At 40.3% G+C, this 23735-nt stretch overlaps 1 protein-coding gene across 3 annotated transcripts in view; it reads right to left on the bottom strand.

Annotated features, from left to right (window-relative positions):
* LOC131257953 (methyl-CpG-binding domain-containing protein 9) overlaps positions 1-21803 on the bottom strand; it is a 58536-nt gene extending 36733 nt beyond the window's left edge. Inside the window, exons 1-6 of one of the 3 annotated variants that reach the window (XM_058258933.1) lie at positions 21038-21803; positions 15363-15577; positions 14845-15182; positions 13216-14346; positions 12445-13125; positions 11693-11998 (exon numbers count right to left, since the gene is read on the bottom strand). In XM_058258933.1, the coding sequence (XP_058114916.1) occupies positions 11693-11998; positions 12445-13125; positions 13216-14346; positions 14845-15182; positions 15363-15577; positions 21038-21555 (3189 nt within the window). In that variant the 5' untranslated portion in view covers positions 21556-21803. Of the gene's footprint in view, positions 1-11692; positions 11999-12444; positions 13126-13215; positions 14347-14844; positions 15578-21037 lie in introns of all 3 variants that reach the window. The other 2 variants (XM_058258931.1, XM_058258934.1) reach the window with 2 other exon arrangements.
* Positions 21804-23735: the final 1932 nt, after the last annotated feature.

The following is a 23735-nucleotide window of genomic DNA, read 5'->3' as shown; positions in this document are numbered from 1 at the left end:
GCATCCTCCAAAGCACCCGAACCAATGGCTTCAGCTCAGACGGAACCCGAGCCAAACCCGACAAACAGACCCGAACCAGACACACCTTCAGCACCCAAACCTAACTCTTGGCCTCCGAGGCTACCACGCGTCTCCATCGGACGAAGGGAGCCAAAGCTATCAGCCTCCCTCAAGATCGAAGAAATCCCCGGGAGACGTGGCATCATCTCGTCATGACACTTGTACGGATCGAAGAGAGGAGGCTCACGGACAACCCGCCTGCAGATATCAGCCTCTCTAGAAGCGCCCGGTGTCACCTGACTCGATGGGGCTCTGACTATTTCCTCGACTAAAGTAACTGGGGGGGGGGGGGAGAATATAAGGTTTCAACAGAGCACGTGGCACGTGTCTCGCCAGGCAGCGCACCACGCGTCTTGCGACTTAACAGGGGGCTGACGCACCCATCACAAACGGCAGCTGTCATGATATCGCGATACGGTACTCCCCGGGAGCACTGAACCCGATCTGCTACACTCTCTTCCTCGTCATCACCAAAGACGGAAGGAGGCCCTGATTCCTTCGTCTTCCAAAGGTCACCCCACCTAGGGATCGGATCGTTCTTCGCCTCCCTTTGAACTGGCAGAAGAAGCTTCCTATTATCCACTATAACTTGGATGTGGGGCGGCAATCAATCCCCCTTTCTTCTTCTTACCCAAACTCTGATGACGGCCATTTCCTCTTCGATTTTTGTTTTGGGATCCAGTTCTATGAAAGAACCTACCATAGAAGCTGCCGAAATAAAGAACTCATCATACCATAGTTCTAGGGGAATCACCCAGATAAGGATCCATATATCCATATATCTTCCATACCAAAGCAGGAAAACTCAACCCACCTTTGAACTTTATAAACCAGGCCCTCTGTGTGCAACGCACCTGCCATGACTAGAAGGTCCGAGTTAACTCTCGGACCTACCTTAATCCATAGCTCATTGTAACCGATGGGTTTTATGATCTAAGTAGTCGGCTGGATTCTACAGCAATCATCAATCCATTTCCGCACTTGTGAAATCGAAGCCCCCTCTTGTTGTTACCACAACTGTCTTCCAAATCCTTCCTAGCACAAACGAAAGATTCTTGGTTGATCCGCAACACTCGTTCCATCCTAGTATTTGGTGGCTCAGCCACGCTAGTCTTCTTCTTCCTTATCTTTTTTCTGTTGATTGATGGGCTTCTGAGAATATCAATTAGACAACGACCCGAGAAGCACTTCCTTGAACGATGCTCCGTTTCTCTGAAGGGAGCTATGCTAAGTGTTTGTCTTTACCTTCTCCTTTGAGGCTGTCGATTTTCCAGAGGAATCGTTCTTCTATTTCCATTCAAGACCAAATCTCGCCCTTTGAACCAGCAACAAAGCTCCGCCGAATCTTTCACCATGTAGCATCTGGAACGCCCTCGATAGCTCCTCCTCTGAGCCCATCCTGATCAACGCGAATCCTTTGTAATGGTCATTCTTCTTGTCCCTAGGCATGACAACATCCATTACTGCTCCGGCCCGACCGAACGCTCCTTCCCGTTGGAGTGTTCAGCCGACCGAGCCATAACAACGATAGATTTATGAGGAACCATCCTTCTGGAAATCCTCTGACGAACAAAGTTGGGTAACTCGCGACTACCCTAGATTTTCTAACCACTTCCTTCCCTTTGCCCTTCCTGCGCAACACTTCTTGCCATAGATCTGAAGACACCCTTTGTTGATGAAGATCTAGGTCCACCTCGCTAACTACTGAGATGGAATTCCTGGAGATTGATTCATCACCAGGTCCCGCCGGAAACTCTTTCCGAAATCCCATCCTCCGCAAAAGAGAGCCTTATCCCATAGGGAGCTTCATTGATCAATTTCTCTCATCCCATCCTCAGAAACCCTTGAAAGATCTGCCTCATTTTTTTAGTCATGCCCTAAAATGAAATTGCAAAATGGATGAACGGTGTGGATATCACACATATTGAAGAATTTACATCCAAGTGTATCACTGTATCCAACCACGGTGAGTACTTTACATGCGTATCCATGTTCGGAAGTGGAGCTACGAAAGTGGTATTGCGTATGGCGAATACCTTTCTAACTACAGTGGCAATGATGATCATTACCCATTTACAGCACATTACACTATAATCACTAATCCAAACAGGCCCTAAACTATGTAAGAATTAGTTAAATCAGCTTTTGAGTCTCAAGGCAACACAAGGGAGGACAAACAAAGACCACTAGGGGCCGCATCCCTTCCAAATGGGAGGGTTTTGGGGTTTACTTAGCCCATTTTTAACATGTAGAGAATAAACATGGGGTTAGGTGAATAAATGGGGGTTACACTTATCCCCATCATGGGATTTATAATCTATATATATACACACACACACACACACACACACACACACAAACAAATGTGTAGAAGGGCAATTGGGTGTAGAGATTAATTACGGCAGTTCAAAAATAAAGAAACCATTATTAGTTATTGGTTGTAACTATTTTAAATATCAATTCCTCTTAAGTTTTTGATTCCTTGCCAAAATGCCCTACCATTTCCTTTCCCTAAAGCAGCCAATACTTGCACCAACTAGACATTTAAGAAGAAACTGCTTAAAATTTTCTCCTTGGCCCTGGAAAGTGATGTCTTCTTGTTTTTTGGTTTTTTTTTTTTTCCAGTCGTTTCTCAATGGCACCTGGGATTTTGAAAGGGCAAAGGCAGTAACAGGAAAGATATGCAAGCATCAAATTATATTAAGGTTGAAGTTGCATTCTGTTTGGCATGGCATGATTAATCCTTGGACCAATGGACATAATGATGGAAAAGCTAGGTTGAAAGCTGGCAAGGGCTCCCTGCTTCATCTTGGAACCTCTTGTTTTTTAGTTCTATGGTCTATTTTTTCTAGAGAGAAACAACAGGACGTAGCTGAGCTATATCCCACCCATATCATGTACCCATATATACATGCAGTACCTTGTCAACAGAGGTACTCCTGGTCATTTTGGAGGATCGATATGGCAAAGATGTAACCATTTAAAAGTGGTCTACACAAACCACTGAAATCCATAAAGTTTTTTTTTTATTCTGCACAAGCTTTTTACATCGTTGGGACAAACCATTGTGATTTTTGGTGTATGGTCCATTTACAAAAACTTATGATGAATGAACTAGAAGATAGATTCTTCTATTTTTGGTGGTGTGACTCGATTAGGGGACTGCAGATTCTTCTATTTGTAGTGGTGTGACTCAATTAGGGGACTGCTTGAATACATTGTTTAACAGTTCTTCTCCTTCCATACTTCTCCTCTACATTTATAGCAGGATTCAGCAGGTACTTCTTCATCTTATCGAAAATATTCTTAACAGTTGTTGTACCACTCCTTTAGCAAATTCTTTCAAAGAAGCTTGAAAATGAGCTCACATATGGGTGTAAGCCGGGCAAAGAAGCGACTGATGTACTAGATTCTGCCTAGGAAGCCATGAATCTCTTTCTCGGTCTACGGAGCCAGCATCTCGATGATTGCTTTGGTCTTGGTTTCATCGACCTTGATACCTTCCTCACTGACAATGAAACCGAGCAACTTGCCCTCAGTGACACCGAACACGCACTTATGCACGTTGAGTCACATCTCAAACTTTTCCAATCTGTCAATGAGCTTTTCGAGATCATCAAAATGTCCTTTGATGGTCTGAGATTTGAAAAAAAAAAATGTGGCCCACAGACTTCTATTTCTTTGTTCATCATGTTGTGGAACAAGGTCGTCATAGCCTGTTGGTATGTAGCTCTAGCATTCATCAACTCGAATGCCATGATTCAGTAGCAGAAGCTTCCCCAAGGCATGATGAATATTGTCTTCTTATGGTCTTCTATGGCCATCTTCATTTGATTATAGCCGGAGAAACCATCAATGAATGAGAAAATTTTGTGACTTGTCGTATTGTCGACCAAGGTGTCGATGTGAGGCAGCGAGAAGTCTTCTTTAGGACTAGCTTTGTTTACGTCATGGAAATTGATGCACATTCGAACATTGCCATCCTTCTTTGGAACTGGTACAATGTTGGTAAGCTATTTCGGGCCATTGAATACTACCAAAAAGCATGTATTGTATTGTTTGATGACTTCTTCACATATCTTCAGGATCCACTTTGGTCTCATTCTTCTCAGCTTGTGCTTGATGGGCTAGATTTCGGACTTCGTAGGTAGAAATCCAGACTCCATTTGTGGCAACATCAACTAGTGTTTAGTGAATTTTATGCAAACTAATATTAACTCCTATCCAGCTAGTATTTTTTTGCTTTGTGTAGATCTCCTATAAAATAGTAATTAGCACATTTACAACAACTGAGGTAAAAATAAAAATAAAATAAAACAAAATATTGCTACATACCCAATATGCAAATCTAGATTTCTTTTTACAAATGGTATGTAAATCTAGAACATCTGATTCGGAATAAAGGTAAGGAACGCAGCCTTTATTTCTGTAATCGACTTTGCTTAGAGTGAAATCCCCATACAACCTTGATAGATAAACACAAAGGTGAACCCATCCATCTTTCTTTGACCAATTGTGGGAAAAAAAAAAACTCTATTTTTTTTTCTTCAAGCTCCCTTTCTAGGCTACTTGCCAAATTACCAAGATATTCGCAACTATATGACCACCTAACTTTGGTCTAACAATTTCAATTTTGCTTGGAGTGAAATCTCCGTACAACCTTAATAGATAAACACAAAGGTGAACCCATCCACCTTTCTTTCACCGGTTGTGAGATAAAAGCCCTATTTTTATATCTTCAAGCTCCCTTTCTAGGCTACTTGCCAAATTACCAAGATATTCACAACTATATGACCACCTAACTTTAGTCTAACAATTTTCTCCAATCTTGGATAGCTTTTCTTATAAAACTATATAGTAGATAACTTGATGCCCACCGCTTCTTTGACGATGTCATCCCCATCTTTGTTTATTTTGAATTCATTTCACCTTTTTTCTTGCATAGATCATACATTGGAAGAAGTTGTATTACCGCCCCATTAAGCTAAATTGCACAAGATTATTGTCCACAAGAAGTTTCTTCTACTCTGATATAGTCAAATAAACGGTATTGAAAAATGTTACACAAGGGTTGTTACATAACGATAATGGGATTGTCAAACAATACAAGCCTTTTGGAAGAAGAAAAAAAAAAGGCCCGTAATGGGCCTGTAATGACGTACGGGCCAATACAGGGCCAATATAATACCTTAACTGTTACAGGGTCGTAGCCATTACAGCCAAAGTTACTGTTATTGAACACCGCTCATATATCCCTCCCTTTTTCTTCTAGCCTAGCATATTCATCATATTCCTTCATCAAGACCAATGTTTGCAATGTCAACTTTCAGTAACGACCTTGGCCAATATGAAACACCACATAAGTCACTGGACTTCCAGGTATCAACAAAAATATCGCGTTGTGTCAAGGATTATAATGATACAATGCATATTTTCATAATAGAGTTGTTGTAAGTTATAATGTATCAACGATACCTTTCGAAAGTATCGTCCATACCAGCGGTACCGACAACCCTCTCCCTTTTTCAAAAAAAAAAAAAAAGAGGAAAAAACCTACGAAATATCAATTTTGTCAAATCTTGGACTTCTAATCCGTTCTTGAGGTGAATCTAATCGACCCTCTTCAATTACTTGGAGAAAAAAATTTAAAAAAAAAAAAAAAACAAAAACAAAAAAATGTTGTTAAAAAAAAATTTTAAAAAAAAAAAAAAAAAAACTAGTTTTTTTTTTTTTTTGCAAAAATCAATATCAGACGATGGGTGGGCCCAATTTTCAAATGGCATTTTTTTATTTTAATTCTTTTTTTTTTTTTGTAAATCACATATAATTAGTAGAACTAAGACGGAAATTCATAAATTTATATTTTTTGCATACTCAATCATGGATTTCAACCTCAAATGTGTGAATTTGGGAAATTTTGGGGACACTGAAGAAATCTAAAGTTTTCCCCATTTCACCCATTTATATTGCAATTAGAATGTGGAAAAATCCCACTGGACATTTTAAAGGCTGATCTAGAGATTGACAAAGGCTTTTGGAATTAAAAGTATATATTTTTTTAAAAAAAATTTAAATATATAAAAAAAATCTATATTGATTAGCGGTCATGTAGACTTAATTTCTAGGTGTTTATTAGTGTCGGCTGATCTAAATAGAAGTTACATCTAATTTGTGAATTTAGAATAATTTGGAAAAAAAAAAACGAAATTTCTCCCATTTCACCCAACTAAATTGCAATTATAGTATGAAAAAATAACACTAAACTTGTTGGGGGCTCATCTACAGATTGAAGGAAGTTTTGGGATCTAAGTGTGCAATGATGTCTTTTTAACATCTCCTGAAGTTTCATTGAAAAATTCAACCAATTTCCCACTCTTTTCCAAAAACAACGAGATAAGTCCAGTATTTCCCATGCGATACCCACTGTGTTTTTGCATCCCAAAGGTGTGATACATCCATCGATACAAAAAACATCACTGTCTTTTTCGTTGTCCTTCTGGGGTTCTCAAGTCGATAGATATGCTTAGACGCAACTTTCTTTGGAGTGGTGAGGAAGAAAAGAAGAAATTCAGCCTTATGAAATGGGGGAAAGTCTGTAAACATGTTAAAGAAGGAGGAGCAAGCATCAAAGACCTAAGGTTGATGAATCGGGCTCTTTTGGGCAAATGGATTTGGAGACTCAGTTATGAAGAAGATAGTCTGTGGAATATTATAATTAAAGATAAGTATGGGACTTCAAATGGAGGATGGTGGACGAATGATTCCTCCCTCTAAAGGGCCTCTGCGGTTTGGAAAGGAATCAGCCGATTGAAAAACGAGGTCACCAGAATGATCAGATTTGAGGTGGGTAAGGGAGATCGTATTAGGTTCTGGTATGATACTTGGATAGGTGATGTTTCTCTAAAGGATAAATATCCTTCCATCTTCCAGGTGGTGAAAAGGCAGAATAATTTCATTGATGAAAACTACAATCTCATTAGGGACAGAATTGTTTGGGACATTTCGTGTAGTAGGTACCTTCTGGATTGGGAAAGCAATCAGTATGTGGAAATGCTGCAGTTAATCCATGATGCTTATCCCAATTAGGCCAGCAAAGATAGCATCATCTGGAAAGCTGATAAGTCTGCAGTATTCACGGTGAAATCATTTTATTCGGTTCTATCGGCCAATGAAGCTCATATCCCCTCTCTCCATTTCCACTTCATTTGGAAATATGATATTCCCCCAAAGCTCCAAGTTTTCGGTTGGCTGGGAGCGTACAATCGAATTCTCACGCTGGAGAATCTTATAAAGAAAGGAATGATTCTCCCAAACATTTGTTTATGTTGTATGTCCCCAGCGGAATCGGTGACTCATCTGTTCATTCACTGCTCCTTCGCCTATTCTGTCTGGACCGCCATCCTAAATAGTTTCAAGATTAGTTGGTGTTTTCCAAAGGATGTGGACATGCTTCTGAAAGCTTGGCACGGGGTTCGTATAGGCAAAATCAAATCAAGAATCTGGCGGGCGTGCATTTTGGCGGTGTGGTGGGCAATCTGGATTGAAAGAAACAAGCGGTGTTTTCAGAATGAGGCGAATCCTTCCCACTTAATTTCTTCTCAAGTTAAATGTTTCATAGCTGATTGGGTGTCTCAAAGGGATGGGACTAATGTAGATCTTTCTTTTTTTTCTTCTTAAGGGCCTGCCTTCTCAGCAGCCCCCTCTCCGTTTTCTGTTTCTCTTTCTTTCCTTTAATATTAAGTTAATTTTCAAAAAAAAAAACATCACTCAAGACTACTCTCTATGTTCTTTCAACCACAAAGATCTCACCACTACGAGTGTTGTCATACGGGATCACATATGCCATTTTGGGAGCATATATCACGTATGCCATATTGGCATATGTGGTTTTATAACCATAATAGCATATGCGATAATGTATGTGATTATGCCATGGCATATGCAATTATGCAATCGCTTATGGATTATGCCATCACTTATGTGATGAAAGAATGTAATTTTTTTGGGGGGTTGTGCGATGGCATATGCGCACAGGCCCCTTAGGTCGCATGCAACCGTTTATGGATTATGCCATATTGGGAGCATATATCACGTATGCCATATTGGCATATGTGGTTTTATAACCATAATAGCATATGCGATAATGTATGTGATTATGCCATGGCATATGCAATTATGCAATCGCTTATGGATTATGCCATCACTTATGTGATGAAAGAATGTAAATTTTTTGGGGGGTTGTGCGATGGCATATGCGCACAGGCCGCTTAGGTCGCATGCAATCGCTTATGCTATTTGACAACAATGCCTCTACCTCATCGTCATCATATGCTTGCCCCAGATATTAGGGACTCGCCACTAACCTCTTTATCCCAATACTCACAATTTACACGAGGTCTCTTTTTTTTTTTGAAAGATATGAGGTGGGGTTTTTAACCTATAATTTTCCAAAATAATCTCTACTTTCGGCATAAGGTCTTGAAGCTTCTAGAAGTAAATGAACTGGTGTTAAGATTTCTTTGAAGCTTCTTTAGAGTTAGACTATTACAACTAACAAATAATAATGCTTTTGCTTTTTTCGGGGTTTTGTCTTGTTTTTGTTAAAGAGTAAGTTTTAGAGCCCCTTTTCTGGGCCTAGTTCTCAAGTTATATGACTTTGTTCTTCTTTTCTTTATTCATTCTCAAGTAGATTTTTGGATTGTCAAGCTATATTTTGCCGAGTCCACTATGATTTTGTTTTCTTTAGCAATAAAGCAAATTTTACTAAAGAGAAAACAATAGATGAGATATAGAATCGATGTAGGACGACCTAATACAACCTTAAATGAGCATGGTATATGAAAGGGGCAGATTTATGCAATGTAAAAAAAACAAATAAAATATCAGCCTTATACATCACAAAACAAGAACGAAATAAGGTTAATATAGTATTGATTATGGCCATCCATCACAAACATGAAGTATTGAATCTTAAAATCTAAGTTTAGTTGTATCCGGCGAAAGATAGAACTTTCGTCTTGCAATAGGTCTATCTAACGATCCAAGTGGATTTTCTAATCCAGAAAAATAGGAATTTCCTGGATTGGGAAATCTGGAAAATTCAGAAAAGAATTGGTGGTTCTTCAGATTTAGATTTGGGTGATGGGTTTTATGTGGGGGATGAAAATCTTTTGAGATCTAATGATTTAGATAAAAAAAAAAAAAAAAAGAAACAAGATTTGGCTTCTAAATCTAAAGGTTTTAAGAGAAAAAGAAGAGAATGAGGTTAAAGAAAAGATTACCTTGAGAAAAGAGAGAAGGAGAAAGAAGTAGGGGATGAGAAATCGTTCACTTAGGCCTCACGCCCCCTTCCAATCACTGGAAGTCGAAGACGAAATCGTCAGAAGCAAAAAAGCTATTTTTTCTTTTTCATAAAACATCACATAACCTGCTATGGGTTTAGGGCAACCCTTATAAATTCGTAATTACATGAAATTACCAAAATACCCCTACTAAAAAAATTTTCAAAAAAAAAGAAATTCGCACAAAATTGTGCACAAACTATCTCAAAACTTAATTAACTCAAATGTTCATAAACTAAATGTAAATTTAAGATGCCCGATGGGCCTCCGATGATAGTGTCGTGAAGGTGGTGTAATGAAGGTGGGTCATGACGATCCAACGGTCCGATCACACCATCATCGCGATCCAATGGTCCAAATGTCTCCTCTAAGCAACTTACACATGTCATGAACACATGTGTAAGGTCTTCAACCTCCAGAGACCCGACCCGTATCCGTCATCTAACCACATTGACACGGGTAATGCACACCTCCGACGTTGATATACTTTGAATGACCTGGTGTTCGCATCAAGAATCCATCAAGGCAATGGATGATAGTCCCTATACAATCAAAAGATCTACGGACTCATTCCTTACCTAGAGAATCAGCAATAGAATTTAGCCTCCCTAGGAAGAAGTTGCTAGTTGACTTACTAGGACCTGGAGCACATCTTTAATTTGATAAGAATAAAGGCTAGATTCCATGGGGTAGGACCCCCCCAAAAGCCAAAGAGAAAACGGAGACAAATCCCCTCCAACAACAAGGGAATTGCCCACCCGATTAGCAAAGAACTCCACCCCAGCTTTATTCGCTAACAAATCCGCATGTTTGAATTTCCGAACCCAACTTGCCTAAACAAGGAAAATTTTGATAGTGCTATGCTCGTTCACTCCCTCACTACCAGATAACCTAGATTAACCAAGGACCTCCTCCATCCACATTGAGCTTCCAAAAATCAGGACGAGGCTTCCAACGAACTATTTTGAAAGGCTTTTGTTGATGATCGTCGATAAACCCCATCCTTTCATGGATAAGGTCCGAGATGCAAATTCCTCACATCGCGGAAACAATCTCAATTAGCTACACCCAAGTTAATCTCGGCCACAAGAATAGCCAAACTCACAGACGTATCTTCAAAATTCTTTTATTACGTTTGGGCTTTAATGGACGGATACCCGCTACCTCACATCACGCACATGTCGAGACCAATCCAGTTGCACTTTTGAAGGTTATCAATCATCCGGATCTTGTTGGGATTTGGGACCAACCTTCAACCATCACACTCAGTTCCACTTTGTAAGCAGAATATGGGGCCTATTTTACCAAACTCCACAAGTCTTTCTAGTGCACTCCATGATGTCTTTCTAGTGCACTCCTCTGTAAGCAATTGCATTATGGTCTTTGTAAGCAATTGAACTATGGTCTTTCACCTGAACGTGTTCTTCTATTCTCCCTTTTCTTCTATTAGGGAACTCATTACCCCACTCTGCAGTTTCTAACCATTTCCATTCCTTATGAGTCTCAATGTTTTGTCCCGAATATTGCACTATGGTCTTTGTCAGCAATTCTATCTGTCTACACAGACTGCATGCAGAAGTATGCCCCACCTGTAATTAGTGATCAGAATGGTTGAAGAAGATACCTCCATGCAGGTTGCCCAAAAGCTGAATAACGAAGCTGACTTCAGTAAGCTAACTCGGAGCAAACTTTAACCACCAACACATGCTCTATGGTTCAATCACTAAATATCAAAATGTGAAGTGACAATGTAAGGATCTAATACATTTTGCGGACCAAATAATGCTTTGCTTTAAAAAATTAAAATAAAATAAAAAATAATAAAAAATAAGACATAAAGATAGACAAGCAGACAACCAATTATGGATGCAAAAATAGTTGGATCATTGAGGCATGATAATGCATGCATAACATCATTCAGCAGCAAGCTATTATGAGGATCCAAATCAAACATCATTGAACTCCATAGCTCAGTATAAATAAATACAACTTCAAGACACTATAAAGCATGTCTCCATAGTTAGAATGTAATCAGCCCTCACCATATATATATATATATATATATATATAAAGCATGCTGTTTACATAGTTATTTTTAAGACAGAATTTCATGACTGGGTTTAAAACATAACCAATTTAGTATGCAAGAGTGTGTGTGTGTGTGTGTGTGTGTGTGTGTGTGTGTGTTACGCTGATACTCCATAAAGCATGCTGTTTACATAGTTATTTTTAAGACAGAATTTCATGACTGGGTTTAAAACATAACCAATTTGGTATGCAAGAGCAACTACCTTGGTGGGCCCTGATGCATTGCCCTTGTAAACTTCCTTACTGATTGAATGTTCCAAAATTTTCCTCGCCCACTCCGGTGGACCTTTCTCCAAGGCATCAAAAATACATTTTCTAATCCTGGTTCCCACATTTGTAGGCAGCTTTCTCACAGGCTCAAGCAGTTGTGCCCACTCAGGAATATTACTCCCATTCACCATGATTGTATCGTAAGCACTTGGCGCTTCAGAATCTTTGTATTCCGTAGGCCAAACTTCATCTTCTCTCTTCACGAAATCAGATATTTGCTTTTCAGCCTCTGCAAGCAGCTGAGAATCACATAAATTAGTGCATCTCAATTAACTATCAATTTCCCTGCATTCCTCTCATAGTTATAAAATATTGTTAACTGCCAAGGGTTTTGAATGTGTAATAAGAACAATTACTGAAAGAACATACTAACTGCATCCTATGATGAAAGTATTCAGCAAGTTTTAGATAGAAATGAAATGTTTAACACATACAACGTCAACCATGCACATGTTTCTACTGGGGGAATACAGCACTGCAGTTCCAACTACCAAATGAGAAAAAATGGAAGAAAAAATATTTGTCATCGCGAGAAAAGAGAGACTGAGGCTGCTCATAAGATTCATGATTCATGAACAACTCTTGCATGCTAGCCATTTAGAAAGAACTTCCCTTTTTTGAAATTGAACACCAATGCAAGCAATATTATACTAAACAAGAATGATAAGGTGAGTTCCCATCTTACCAACGCATCTGCTTCCATGCCAGCAACACCAGCAAGTGAGCCACAAAGCACTCCCCCATCACCTTGTAAGCAACGATATACTCTTCCGCTCTCACGGTTAGCAATCTCTGTAGAATCAAGATTACCATCCATAGCTATGACAGATAAAATGTATCGTCGAGCTAACTCTGGCCATGTCAGTTCATTAACGGGAAGTATATCTATCTTGGACTTTTTGGGAGGAGTTGAGTTATCCACATCTTTCTTTCTCCCCCGCCTAGGCTTGGATTCTCCAGCATCAAAATTAGGATCTACAAATGCTGCAACCTTTGACTGTAGTTCAGCCACCAACACTTTCAGCAATGATGTATGAGCCTTTGTCAAAGTTACACCAGTGCATCTTCCATAAGTTCGAGATGCTACTCTAGCTTGAGCAGCGTCCTTCGTAGACCCTGTTTCAACTTGAATGAATGTGGGGGAATTCTCCTCACTAGTATGGGACAGGGTACAGTAGCCTGAAGAATCAGTTCTTTGCACATTTACGTCTCGAGTCTCTCGACCCTCCTGAATTTCCTTTTCCAACTTCTCAAGAAAATTTGAGCCATCAAACCATGGATCTATAAGTTCCTGTTCAAGTTCCTCAAATAATAAAGGTTCTTTGAGACCCAAAATCTCATAGAAACGCCCCAGTAACTCCCACACCTATATGGATAGAACAGAATGAACGTAAGGGCAGGGAAATTAACAAAAAGAATTAAGTATCCAATCATAAGAATATTAACCAGGATGTACCTCAAAGACATCACCAACTAGCTCAGCTGGAAGTCTAGTGCTCAAAGGCCGGCCTGGGGGAAGAGAACGTTCATCCGGTTCCCGGTGTTCCGCCACATCCTGCTTCCTAGACCGTTTACATTCTCTAGACAAACCACTTGATGTGTCCTCATGATCTCTCCTCCGTTTAGCCAGAAGACGTCCACTACCAACTGTTTGTGATGAGGAATAGTAGCTTCTCTTATCCAAAAATTCATATTGGGAACATGCCTGGGCTCCAGGAAGCTGTTCTATGATTTCCTGCACAAAATCCATATCCAACCCAAACCTGTCCTGATCTAACCATTTTCTTAGTGCTTCACACGAAGTTTCAAGCTCATCATCGCTCTGAATTACACGCGGAATGTCAATAGGGCCAGAGGATTTATGGAACCTAGATACTGAGCCAACATTATCTTCAACTCTGGCATTCGTGGCATCTGAGTATGTTCCATCTGCATCATGCTTGCAGAAAAACTGAAGACTGCCTGAATGCTTGTAAACTTCACGGCAAGCATCAATAAGAGTATGAGACAACAGAGTCCATACTGAAGAAGAAGATCTTCCTTCTACCAGGAACTCGCCAATTTCATCCTTCAAAACTGAATTGCTGTGCATAAGTTCACCAGCTTTTTCCGGAAGGCAATTGAACTGAGCTGGCAAATTATCCATTGCCTGCATAAAGGATCCATGGCAAGTTTCGGGTAAGCTACTTCTCAAACATGATGAAACATCCAGTTGCAAGGGACTATGGTCAGATAGTATCATTTGAATATCATTTTCCTCGTCGTAACCCTCATAATCCATAGCAATGGCAATGTCTTCATTTTCTGCTCTCTCTTTAGCATCATCCTTGGAAATGTTTGGATGAGAGAGGACAGTTGACCCATTTGGGATGGGTGAAGCAGAGCATGGACATCTTCTGACCTTGAAAACAGGTCCATTACCCCCATCGGACACCTCGCAGTTAAAAAATGAACCAGTGATCTTATCATGCCAGCTGGATCTATAACCCACGGGCCATATCTGGGTACTGTTGTGATATGATGGACGCAAATCAACTTCCCCTAAACAGAGAAGAAAGAAATCTTCATACTGAACTGGAAGATCAATCTGGAAAGAAAGCAGCCAACAATGCATAACACTCAGGCATGAATAGCATACAGAAATGTTGTGTAAACACATTGTCAAATAGTTTAAATACTGGGAGAGCAAAGAATGCTAAGCGACACAGATGCATGCGTCAATATGGCACACATGTGCCACATCCAAGTGCATTAGGTGAGCCCTGCCATGTAGATGCACTAGCCCATAATAATGTCCATCTAATTGTCAAGTGGACCATGCATGTACAAAAAGCAGTCCAAATTTAAAATATACGCATTATCCATCTAATGATTGGACTGACCTGACTTGTGGACCCGGCATCTGCTCAGTGAAACCCACCTGATGTATAGATCAGCTGCGGTGCGTGTGTGTGACAATGTCACAGGTGGTAGAAAGTTGAACTTTGAATGTAGGACTAGCAGACCACTTACAGGAACTGAAAAAAAATAGCTCCATACCGGAACATGACAGCTTGCAATGAATTATGAGCACATGTATACTTACATTGAGTTGGTGGGACTGGGATCCGCTACTACCATTTTCCTGTGGACCGGCTTCGGTAAATCTTCTGTTGCTCTTGAAATCACATGAGGGGGGTTCGATGATCTCCACATCAGATGAAAACTCCCCATCACAATTGCTCCTTACACTATCTTGATTATCTATGAAACTATTGATTCTTGAGTGTCTTGCTGACTCCTTCCTTCTTCTTCTACGAATGGGCAACCCTTTCTGCACCAAAGCAAGTCCATCGTTTCCATCCTCAATGTCTATAGAAGAGCAGTTTGGCATTATCCCAAGATAACGACCAACATCCAACATTGAGTTGAACTTCTTTTCATCTGGAGAACAGTAAATCGGATAGGAATCAAATCCATTTTCAGATTGTTTAAATTCCACATGCCAACCTTCTCCTAAAACACCTTGCCTTTCTGAAATAAACTCTCTCAAGGCCTGCAGAAACATCTCTGCCTGCATCAGTGGTGATACCCTTAGTGCTATATTATTACTGTTAGGCCTACCTCTAAGTGGAGTGCGCAAAACTGTATCTTCAAAACTTCTACTTGTAGCAAGTCCATGGGCCAGTATCTCTTCTAAGCCTGATTTGCCAGTGGACATTGCCGTTCCAGGTTCATTTCCTAGATCGAATCCATTCTCAGCACACCCCAAGTTTGAAGATGGCATTTGCACACTGGATGAAATGCCACTAAAAGTATCCACACCAGAAGTATGAAGTCTACATTCCATGAAAATTTGATCAGTAATTCTTCATGAAACTCACAATTCAGATATATACCAGCTCCAGTCAGTTTCACAAGCAGCTAACATCAAACAAGAGTGCAGGACATTTTAAAAAAATAAGGTCACTCAACTAGCTAACAGAGAAGAAGAGTACATGACCAAAAAAGGTTGCTCAACTAGATAACATAGAACAAGAGTACAGGAATTTAAAACATCACTCTACTACCTTATATATAACAACAAGAGTATAGGATGTTCAGAAAAGAATGTCGTTCCAAAAAGAATGGAACACACACACTTACCCGGCTAGCTAATATGTTAACAAACAGGAAAATAATAGGACCTTTTTTTTTTTTAAGGAAAGGAAAAATGTCAATTTGAGAGAATGGAACACACACTTACACGGCTCAAAAAAGGTCACTCTCCATCAATTTCCATTTCTAAGATTTTACTCAAAAGACATGGATATCAATTTCTTTCAAAAAACCTGTTACATGTAAATTACCAAGGTTATGAGACAGCATTCATCATACAACTGTTCACCTTTTAACATTTCCATGGAAAGTTACACTACAAAACAAACAATGAATACTAAATTCCTCATTTTCCATTTCATGAGGCCATAGTTGCTTTTCATGTCCACATTTTGGATTCTCTCCGTCAAAACAGGCGCTAAAAGAAGGCACTAACGACGCAAACCATTCTTGTGAGATGGTCCACCAAAATGACCAAAGAACATTGCTGACTGATACAGAGTATCGAATGATCCCCCCTTTCACCAATGCACAGTTCCAGATCCAACAGCTCATGTACTCGCCACGTACATGGCTCAATATCGACCTATTTGTGGGCCTATTTTATGTGTGTGGCATCCAAACTCTGAACCAGCTGTGACCCACTATAAAAGATAAGCACCCCACAATTTAGGCCGATCAACAAAGGAAACCATGTAAAAAGGGAAAACCCTCAAAATTCAAGTGGTTATCCCACCTGAGTTTTGCATCAGACTTTCTTTTTCTTGTTTTTGTGCGGGTGGGGGGGCGCAGGGCTTTGCATACCTTCATCTTAATCGGGCACGCCTTATGAATGGGTTGAATGGGTAGATAGACACCAATGTGACCATTTTCAATGAAGAGCATCCTCCCCCATTGTTCCCATCATTGAGGCCAACCTGAGTTATGTTTTGGGCGTTTTGGCCTAATGTTCTGGCTAAGGGCCAATCATTGAGTGGTGCACCCAATGCACAGAATCATACACATCATGCGTGCACCCCCAGAGTCCACAAAACCCATCCTCTAAGAACTCTCAGTGAGTCATGCAGGGGAGACTCGGTCCAAATCGTCCTGTCTCGTCCAAACCAACCCAATACAGACAATTCAGCTCAAGACAACCCCTTTGTTGGCATCTCAGTGAGGTGCACTGGATCATTTGGGACCGAACCAGTTCAAGCAATATGTACCAGTTTCAACCAGCATTTTAAACCTTGATCGGCGACTGTAATATCAATTTTCTGAAAAAAGACATTCAAGAGGCAGGGTTCAAGTTAGGATGATACTGGGCACGGGGTTAGCCTTCAAAAAAATACTAAGCACTAGGTCTGGATGAGCTCCCCTTAGCATTCTATCAGATTCGTTAGGAGCATGTGAAAGAAGACATCATGGCTTTTGAGACAATTTTATGAGATAAGAAGGATTGGAAAGGAAATACGAATGTTGTTTATTGCCCACATTCCTTAATAATATTTTTTTAAAGGCGAGATTAGAAGGGATAAACCACTTTGACCCAATTAGACTTGTGGGTGGCCTATATAAGATACCTGTAGACATCCTCAGCGACTCTATAATATCAATTTTCTGAAAAAAAATAAAAAATTAGGAGGCAGCGTTCAAGTTAGGAAGATACTAGGCACAGAGTTAGACTTCAAAAAAAAATACTAAGCATTGGGTTTGGATGGACTCCCCATAAAATTCTATCAAAATTGTCGAGAGCATGTAATTTTTTATTTTATTTTTTTTGTTTAGGGTGGGGTTAGGTCCTGAAACAGATGATAACTCACAGGCATCGTATATCAGTCTGGGCCATGTATCAGCCCATATGCGACCGTCTAAAACTATCAATCGACCTTTTTCAGACAAATTATTGAAAATACCCGGAAAAAAGGAGAAAAAAATATATTCAAGAATTTATCCTCTCTTTTTTCTTTTTTGAGCATGTACTCAAACCGTATATTGGACCATCTTCAGTAAGAATGTTGTCCATCAGGTCGACTTGTTGAGAGTCAATCAAATGGGCCTTTAATTAAACACAAATAAAGCATGATTTCGTTGAATTAGATCCCATTATGTTAAAAATACAACAAAAATAAGATGAATACAAAAAAGGGAGCTTCCTTTTTTTTTGGTGGGGGGGTTGTCTAATTTTTCCCACAATTATTCATCCTGCTTTGAATCTTAAACCCTTTGTTTTGATCCCCAAAATAAGCCTAGATCTACTCTAAAATGAATTATTAAGCTTCCTCTATGGTTAAAATGAAAATAGAAGCGGAAAATAAGAGAAATTAAAAAAAAATTCCAAATTTGGGCCTTTATGGCCATATCGGCCCATATCAGTTGTATCAAACCCATATCAGCTGATATGAGCCTACACCTACCACTATTTCCTAGGGCCGATACAACCCTATATTTTGTACCATATCAAGTCGATAAGGGTGCGATACGGCCATATCAGCAGATTTGATACAGATATTTCAATCGTGACAGTAGAGCTTGTGGCAGCGTGATCCTTTGTTCTCATTTCTATATTCGTTGTTAGCAAAGGCTTGGACCAGAATACTTTCAATAGGGGCAATGGTAGGAATAATAAAAGGCTCCACGGTGAGATACTCTTGGTCTTAAAATCTCTCATCTTCAGTTTGCACATAATACTCTTTTACTTTGAGTCATCGGGGGATCAAATCCGGTGTGTTAATATCATTCCACGATGGTGTTAAGCAGTTTGATGCCAAAATATTAACTAGGATGAGTCAGAAGTGCTTGGTCGTTACCCAAATCAGTTGAGAAGCTCACATAAGCTTGGAATTTTGGTTTCAAAGTCAAAAAGAGAGAAAGTCGTTGTAGTTGTCTCTCCTTACAGTTAGGCGGTCCATTTGGTGGTGGCAAAACAATTACGCTTCGAAGGCAAAAGCCAATCATTTCTTGGGCGGTAGACAAGGTGAAAGAAAGATCTATTTCATGGGCTTTAATCTTAACGGATTTTAAATGAGTTTCTGGGAATTCTCTTAGAAGATTGAGAGGTTATTAAAGGTCAGGTCAACCAACATGTTATTGTGTGAATTGGTCTCTGCCACCTATGGAATATGGAGGATGAATTTTGACTAAAGTTCCGAGGGAACTTGGGCCAAGCTAGAACTGGAGAAGTCATTCGAGATTATCATAATCATGTCCACCATGTTAATGCGGACCAAATTGGCATGGTTGATTCTAATGGGACGGAGATTCGAGCTCTTGGGCATGGAATGCATGAGCTCGTCCAGTTGCATGCTCAACCTTCAATCATCAAAGGGGATTGGATTAACCATTAGATGGGTAAGGTCTTCTAATCTATACCCTTTGTGTCAATGTGTCTTACACATTGGGTGGAGGAAATTAAGGAGATGAAAGGAAGCGTCTTGGTATTCTTCACGATGTTCACGTAAAGCTAGTAGAGAAGGCATATTGTAAATGATTGGATATGAATGGTTGTTGTCTCCAGTCCATTGGCTGGAGACTCTATTCCTCCTCTAAATCCTTCTCACGCTTTTTAGTGATATTCAATATTCAAAAAAAAAATCTTAGTAGAGAGGCAAATTCTATAACTAACATCCAACCTACATAAGGTGTAAGCTATGAGGCAAATCTGCTCCTACTTCTTATGTCTTTGTTAATAAATAAAAAATTTGTTGCCTCTCCAAAAAATAAGAAAACCAACACCGTTCGAAACTAACTCTAACTTAAAGAAACCCTAAAGAGATAGGAAACTAGCTTAGGACTCTTTTGTCAGCATGGTTTTCAAATCCTGAATCTTTAACCCTAGATTTTTATTTCTGTTTGGTAGTTTGGATTTTAAAAATCCTGGAATTCAGAAATTGTGTTTGACAACTTGGATTTTGACTTTCTGGATTCCTAAAACAATTTTGTATATATTTGTGGGATAATGAATGTGGTGAGGAAAATTGTCTCAAATATTCCAACATGACATACATGTGCAACATGTAAGACAATCATTGTTGTCAAATAGCATAAGCAATTGTATGCGACCTAATGGGCCTGTGCGCATATGCAATCGCATATGCCATCGCACAGCCCCCTAAAAATTTACATTCTTTCATCACATTAGTGATGGCATAATCACATAAGCGATCAAATAATCGCATACATTATCGCATGTGTCATTATGGTTATAAAACCACATATGCCACTATGGCACACGCAATATATGCACCCAAAATGACATATTCGATCGCATAAGCACTTATGCAATTGCATATGACAACACTGAAGACAATCGTTATAATAAGCCCATTGTAAGGAAGCCTTGGCTCGAATATACAGAAATTATAAGCATCAGGTGGTTCATAAAATTAGGCCCATTAATTTCATAATTAAAGAAAAAGCTCATATTTCTTTTTAGATGGTCCTCAAATCGTTTCTATAATGCGGCCTATATAATGATTGCATATACCTAATTTTTTTAGCATCTCATCATCATGGAGTGAATGTCACTGAAAGTATCCAACGGTATGAATGAGTATGAGTGCATTAAAGAGAGGAGAGAATAGTTATGATAGTTGGAAGTAATTGAAAATGTAGGACCTTTATGTCTAGGATTTTAAGAGGGACTCTTTTGAGGATTTTCAATCCAGATTGAAATTGAGACCCATGACTTTGGGGGTTGCCAAACGTGATTTGAATTGAAAATCCTGGATTTCAATTGCTAGGTACCCAAAATCCATACAGCTAAACAACCCCTTAAGCAATTAAACCCAACTTCTAATATTAATATAACTATAAAATTGGAAAAATGGTTATTATATACTCAATATTGTCACTAAATTGAACCCAAAAAAAAAAACCCCCAAATGCAGTTGTCTGTTAAAAATAATTTATCAAAATGTAGCACTTGCAGGAAAGATAGGGCCGTAGCTTTTTAGCATTGTGTTCGATATAGAGTCCATATAACATGTTATCATCGACATAGAAGAAGGGTGCCAACCTCCGACATCGCCAACCAATAAAGGTCCCGCCTTTGAATTTTTCTAAAAGTAGAAGATATCGATACTACACTAAAAATGGTAAATGTATGAAAGGTGGATTAATACTCCGTTGTTGTGACTGAAGTTTTGGCGACAAACTAAAGAAAACAAAATACAAAAAGTGCAAGAAAAGAAATAAAATTCAAGGAATGGAAAGACACGTACCCGCCATTATTCAACTCCTCAATTCCTTCGCCGTCAGCATCATTCGGCGGCAAGGCATTAATGTCGAGGTTCCGGACCCCACCACGCTTCGGGCCAGCACACACCGCCCCCAGTGGCCACCGCTGGCTCTGGGCCCCGCCCTTGACGCAGTCCCCGCACACCCAATCCTCAACACCCACCACCTGGCGCGGCCTCAGCCTGATGCAGCTCAGGTGGAAGCCGCGCTCGCACCCATCGCAGACAAGCGTCGCACATCTCGACTCCGGCCGACCGCAGAGCCCGCACGGCACGGCGAGGCCGACCCCGGGCTCGCCGGGGAAGTCGGCAGGGGGGCCGTGGGCGGCGGGGACGTTGTGGTGGAAGTAGTTCTGGACAACGGAGAGCGCGTCGTCGGGGATCTCGGTTGGGGTTGGGACAGGTGTTTCGGACGGTGGCGATGGGATCTCGTTAAGATCGATGGTAAGGATCGGACGGTTGTCGAGCTTCCCATCGGAGGAGATGGAGTCTCTGGAATCCATTAAAGATTGGAGTTTTGGAGTATTTTCGGTAGCATTTTCTTCTTTGGAGGGGAAGAAGAAGAGAGAAGGGAGATCGGACGGCGGATACTGACTAGGGTACGAGATCGGACGGTGTAGATCGAGAGAAGGATGTTGGGGTTTTTCCTCCAAAGGAGATTGTTCGATGAAGAGAGAAGGAGAAGCGAAGGACCGAAGCCGAACACAATCTCGCGTCTTTTAGATAGAAGCAAACCCCTGCTTTTTTAGGAGATCGATTTAGGTGGAGAGGATCGCTACAGTACATCCCGACGTATTGTTTTTCTTTCTTATGCATCGAGACAATAGCCGTTGGATCTCATTGATGACTGGACCACACCGTGAACGGACGATATCCATAGAAGAAATCTCGAATTAGAATACTTCATCCACTAGATCATTTAGATCTTCTGGTTTGAATCTGGACCGTCCACTAACACCATTGCTTGTGCATGCAGTTGATAACGTAATTTTTGGATATCAGCCGTTCGATATCGAGCATCATCTTATAAATGGTTTGGATGCTGCAACATGGCCACGGGTTTAAGGGCTACAGCGCCGACGTAGAAAAATATAAATACGTTCGGATGTACTGTAGCAAAACTTATGAGTACGAGAGGAATGCAGCGAATCACGCGAGTGGAGATAGAACAGTTGAGTCGCGGCACACGTACGTCCGTGGTGGACACGTGAGAGATATGGAACAATAAATAGGTGGGCCCAGATTTGAAGGTATCGTGGCTGGTGTATCAGGCTGATGTGCACATCAGATGAGCTATCATAGCATGACGAAAATGGAAAAAATTCATTGATGGCGTCCGTTTGAGCTGTGTGGCCCACTTGAAGAATGGAACGGCACGGGATTTGGGACACGTGTGTGGTAGAAGGGGAAGTGGATTGCGTGCTCAGTAAACTCTGTGGAATCCACCGTTTATCTACTCCGTCCATTCATTTTAACAGTTAACTTTAGGGCCTGAGCGCAAAAATTAAGTATATCCAAGGCTCAAGTGGACCACACCACAGGAAATAGTGTGAATTGAGTGTCTACCGTTGAAATTTTCTTGGGGCCAAGTTAGTTTTGGATCCAGCTGATATTTTGGTTTTCCCTTCATCCAGGTCTTTGTGGTCTCGTGAATATGTGGGACTTAGAAAGGTTTCAACGGTCGAAATCATTATTCCCACCGTTTCCCAATGTATGGTCCAATTGAGAGTTGGATATGCTTCAATTTTTTGTCTCAGCGCCTAAAATAAGCTGAAAAAACGGATGGACGGATTAGATAAATGGCATAAAATAAAGGTGGGCCCAACTGAGTTTACTCAGTACCCAATGCGATTTCGGGAGAAGGACAGGATTTTGCATACGTGTCTGGGTTGGCACGTGTCCGCGACTTAACTCAGCGATCTCTCCTTGCGAATGGCTCCCAGCATTGAAGGCGGATGTGCTATAAAGTGACAAAAAAGCGATATAAAGCCAACTCGCGCGAGTGCGATCGGAATCCTAATAGCTGGCACACGCGCCTGGCGAGAGATCTCATCTTTTCCATGTGCGGGACCCCCTGCGAGCGTACGCTGGCTGGAAGGAGGAAGCGGATTGGCTGGTGTACCACACATCAGCTATATAGCTGGTGTAGGTAGTGTCGTGCGAAGACGAGCGCCTATGCTCGTCGAGCTCCGAGTTACAGAAGAAAAAAAATATACTTATAAACACAGCGTTTACCGTGCTAATTTTTTCTTATATAAACAATTGAAAGGAGATCAAAGTTACATGGCCCCACATTGATGTATTTATTATAATTACATCTCTCATTTATTTTTAGAGACCAATTTAGAGCATTATCCAAGAAATTAACCATATCCAAAAACTACCTACACTACAACACAAAAGATAATGATTTTCATTGTTAAAAATTTATAAGCCCAGCATAGCATATATTTTCCATAATATCTGTTCATAAGAACAAAAGGACTTGAATTAAGAGAAAAAACAAATCTCATATTGATCCAAATGTCGCCTTAAGAAGGGTTTCAATGGCATATTACCAATCCCTCACTGCTTTTTACAATGTGGTCCACTTGATAGATAAATCTATCTTATTCTTCATTTTAAGCATTAATACGTGCTCAGCAAATGAACAGGCGGTTTAAATACACCACATACACCATGA

The sequence above is a fragment of the Magnolia sinica genome, chromosome 10 (genome assembly GCF_029962835.1).
Source record: "Magnolia sinica isolate HGM2019 chromosome 10, MsV1, whole genome shotgun sequence".
In the NCBI taxonomy this organism is placed as follows: Eukaryota; Viridiplantae; Streptophyta; class Magnoliopsida; order Magnoliales; family Magnoliaceae; genus Magnolia; species Magnolia sinica.
Note: the sequence above shows the minus strand (reverse complement) of the source record. Positions and strands in the feature narration are given on the sequence as shown.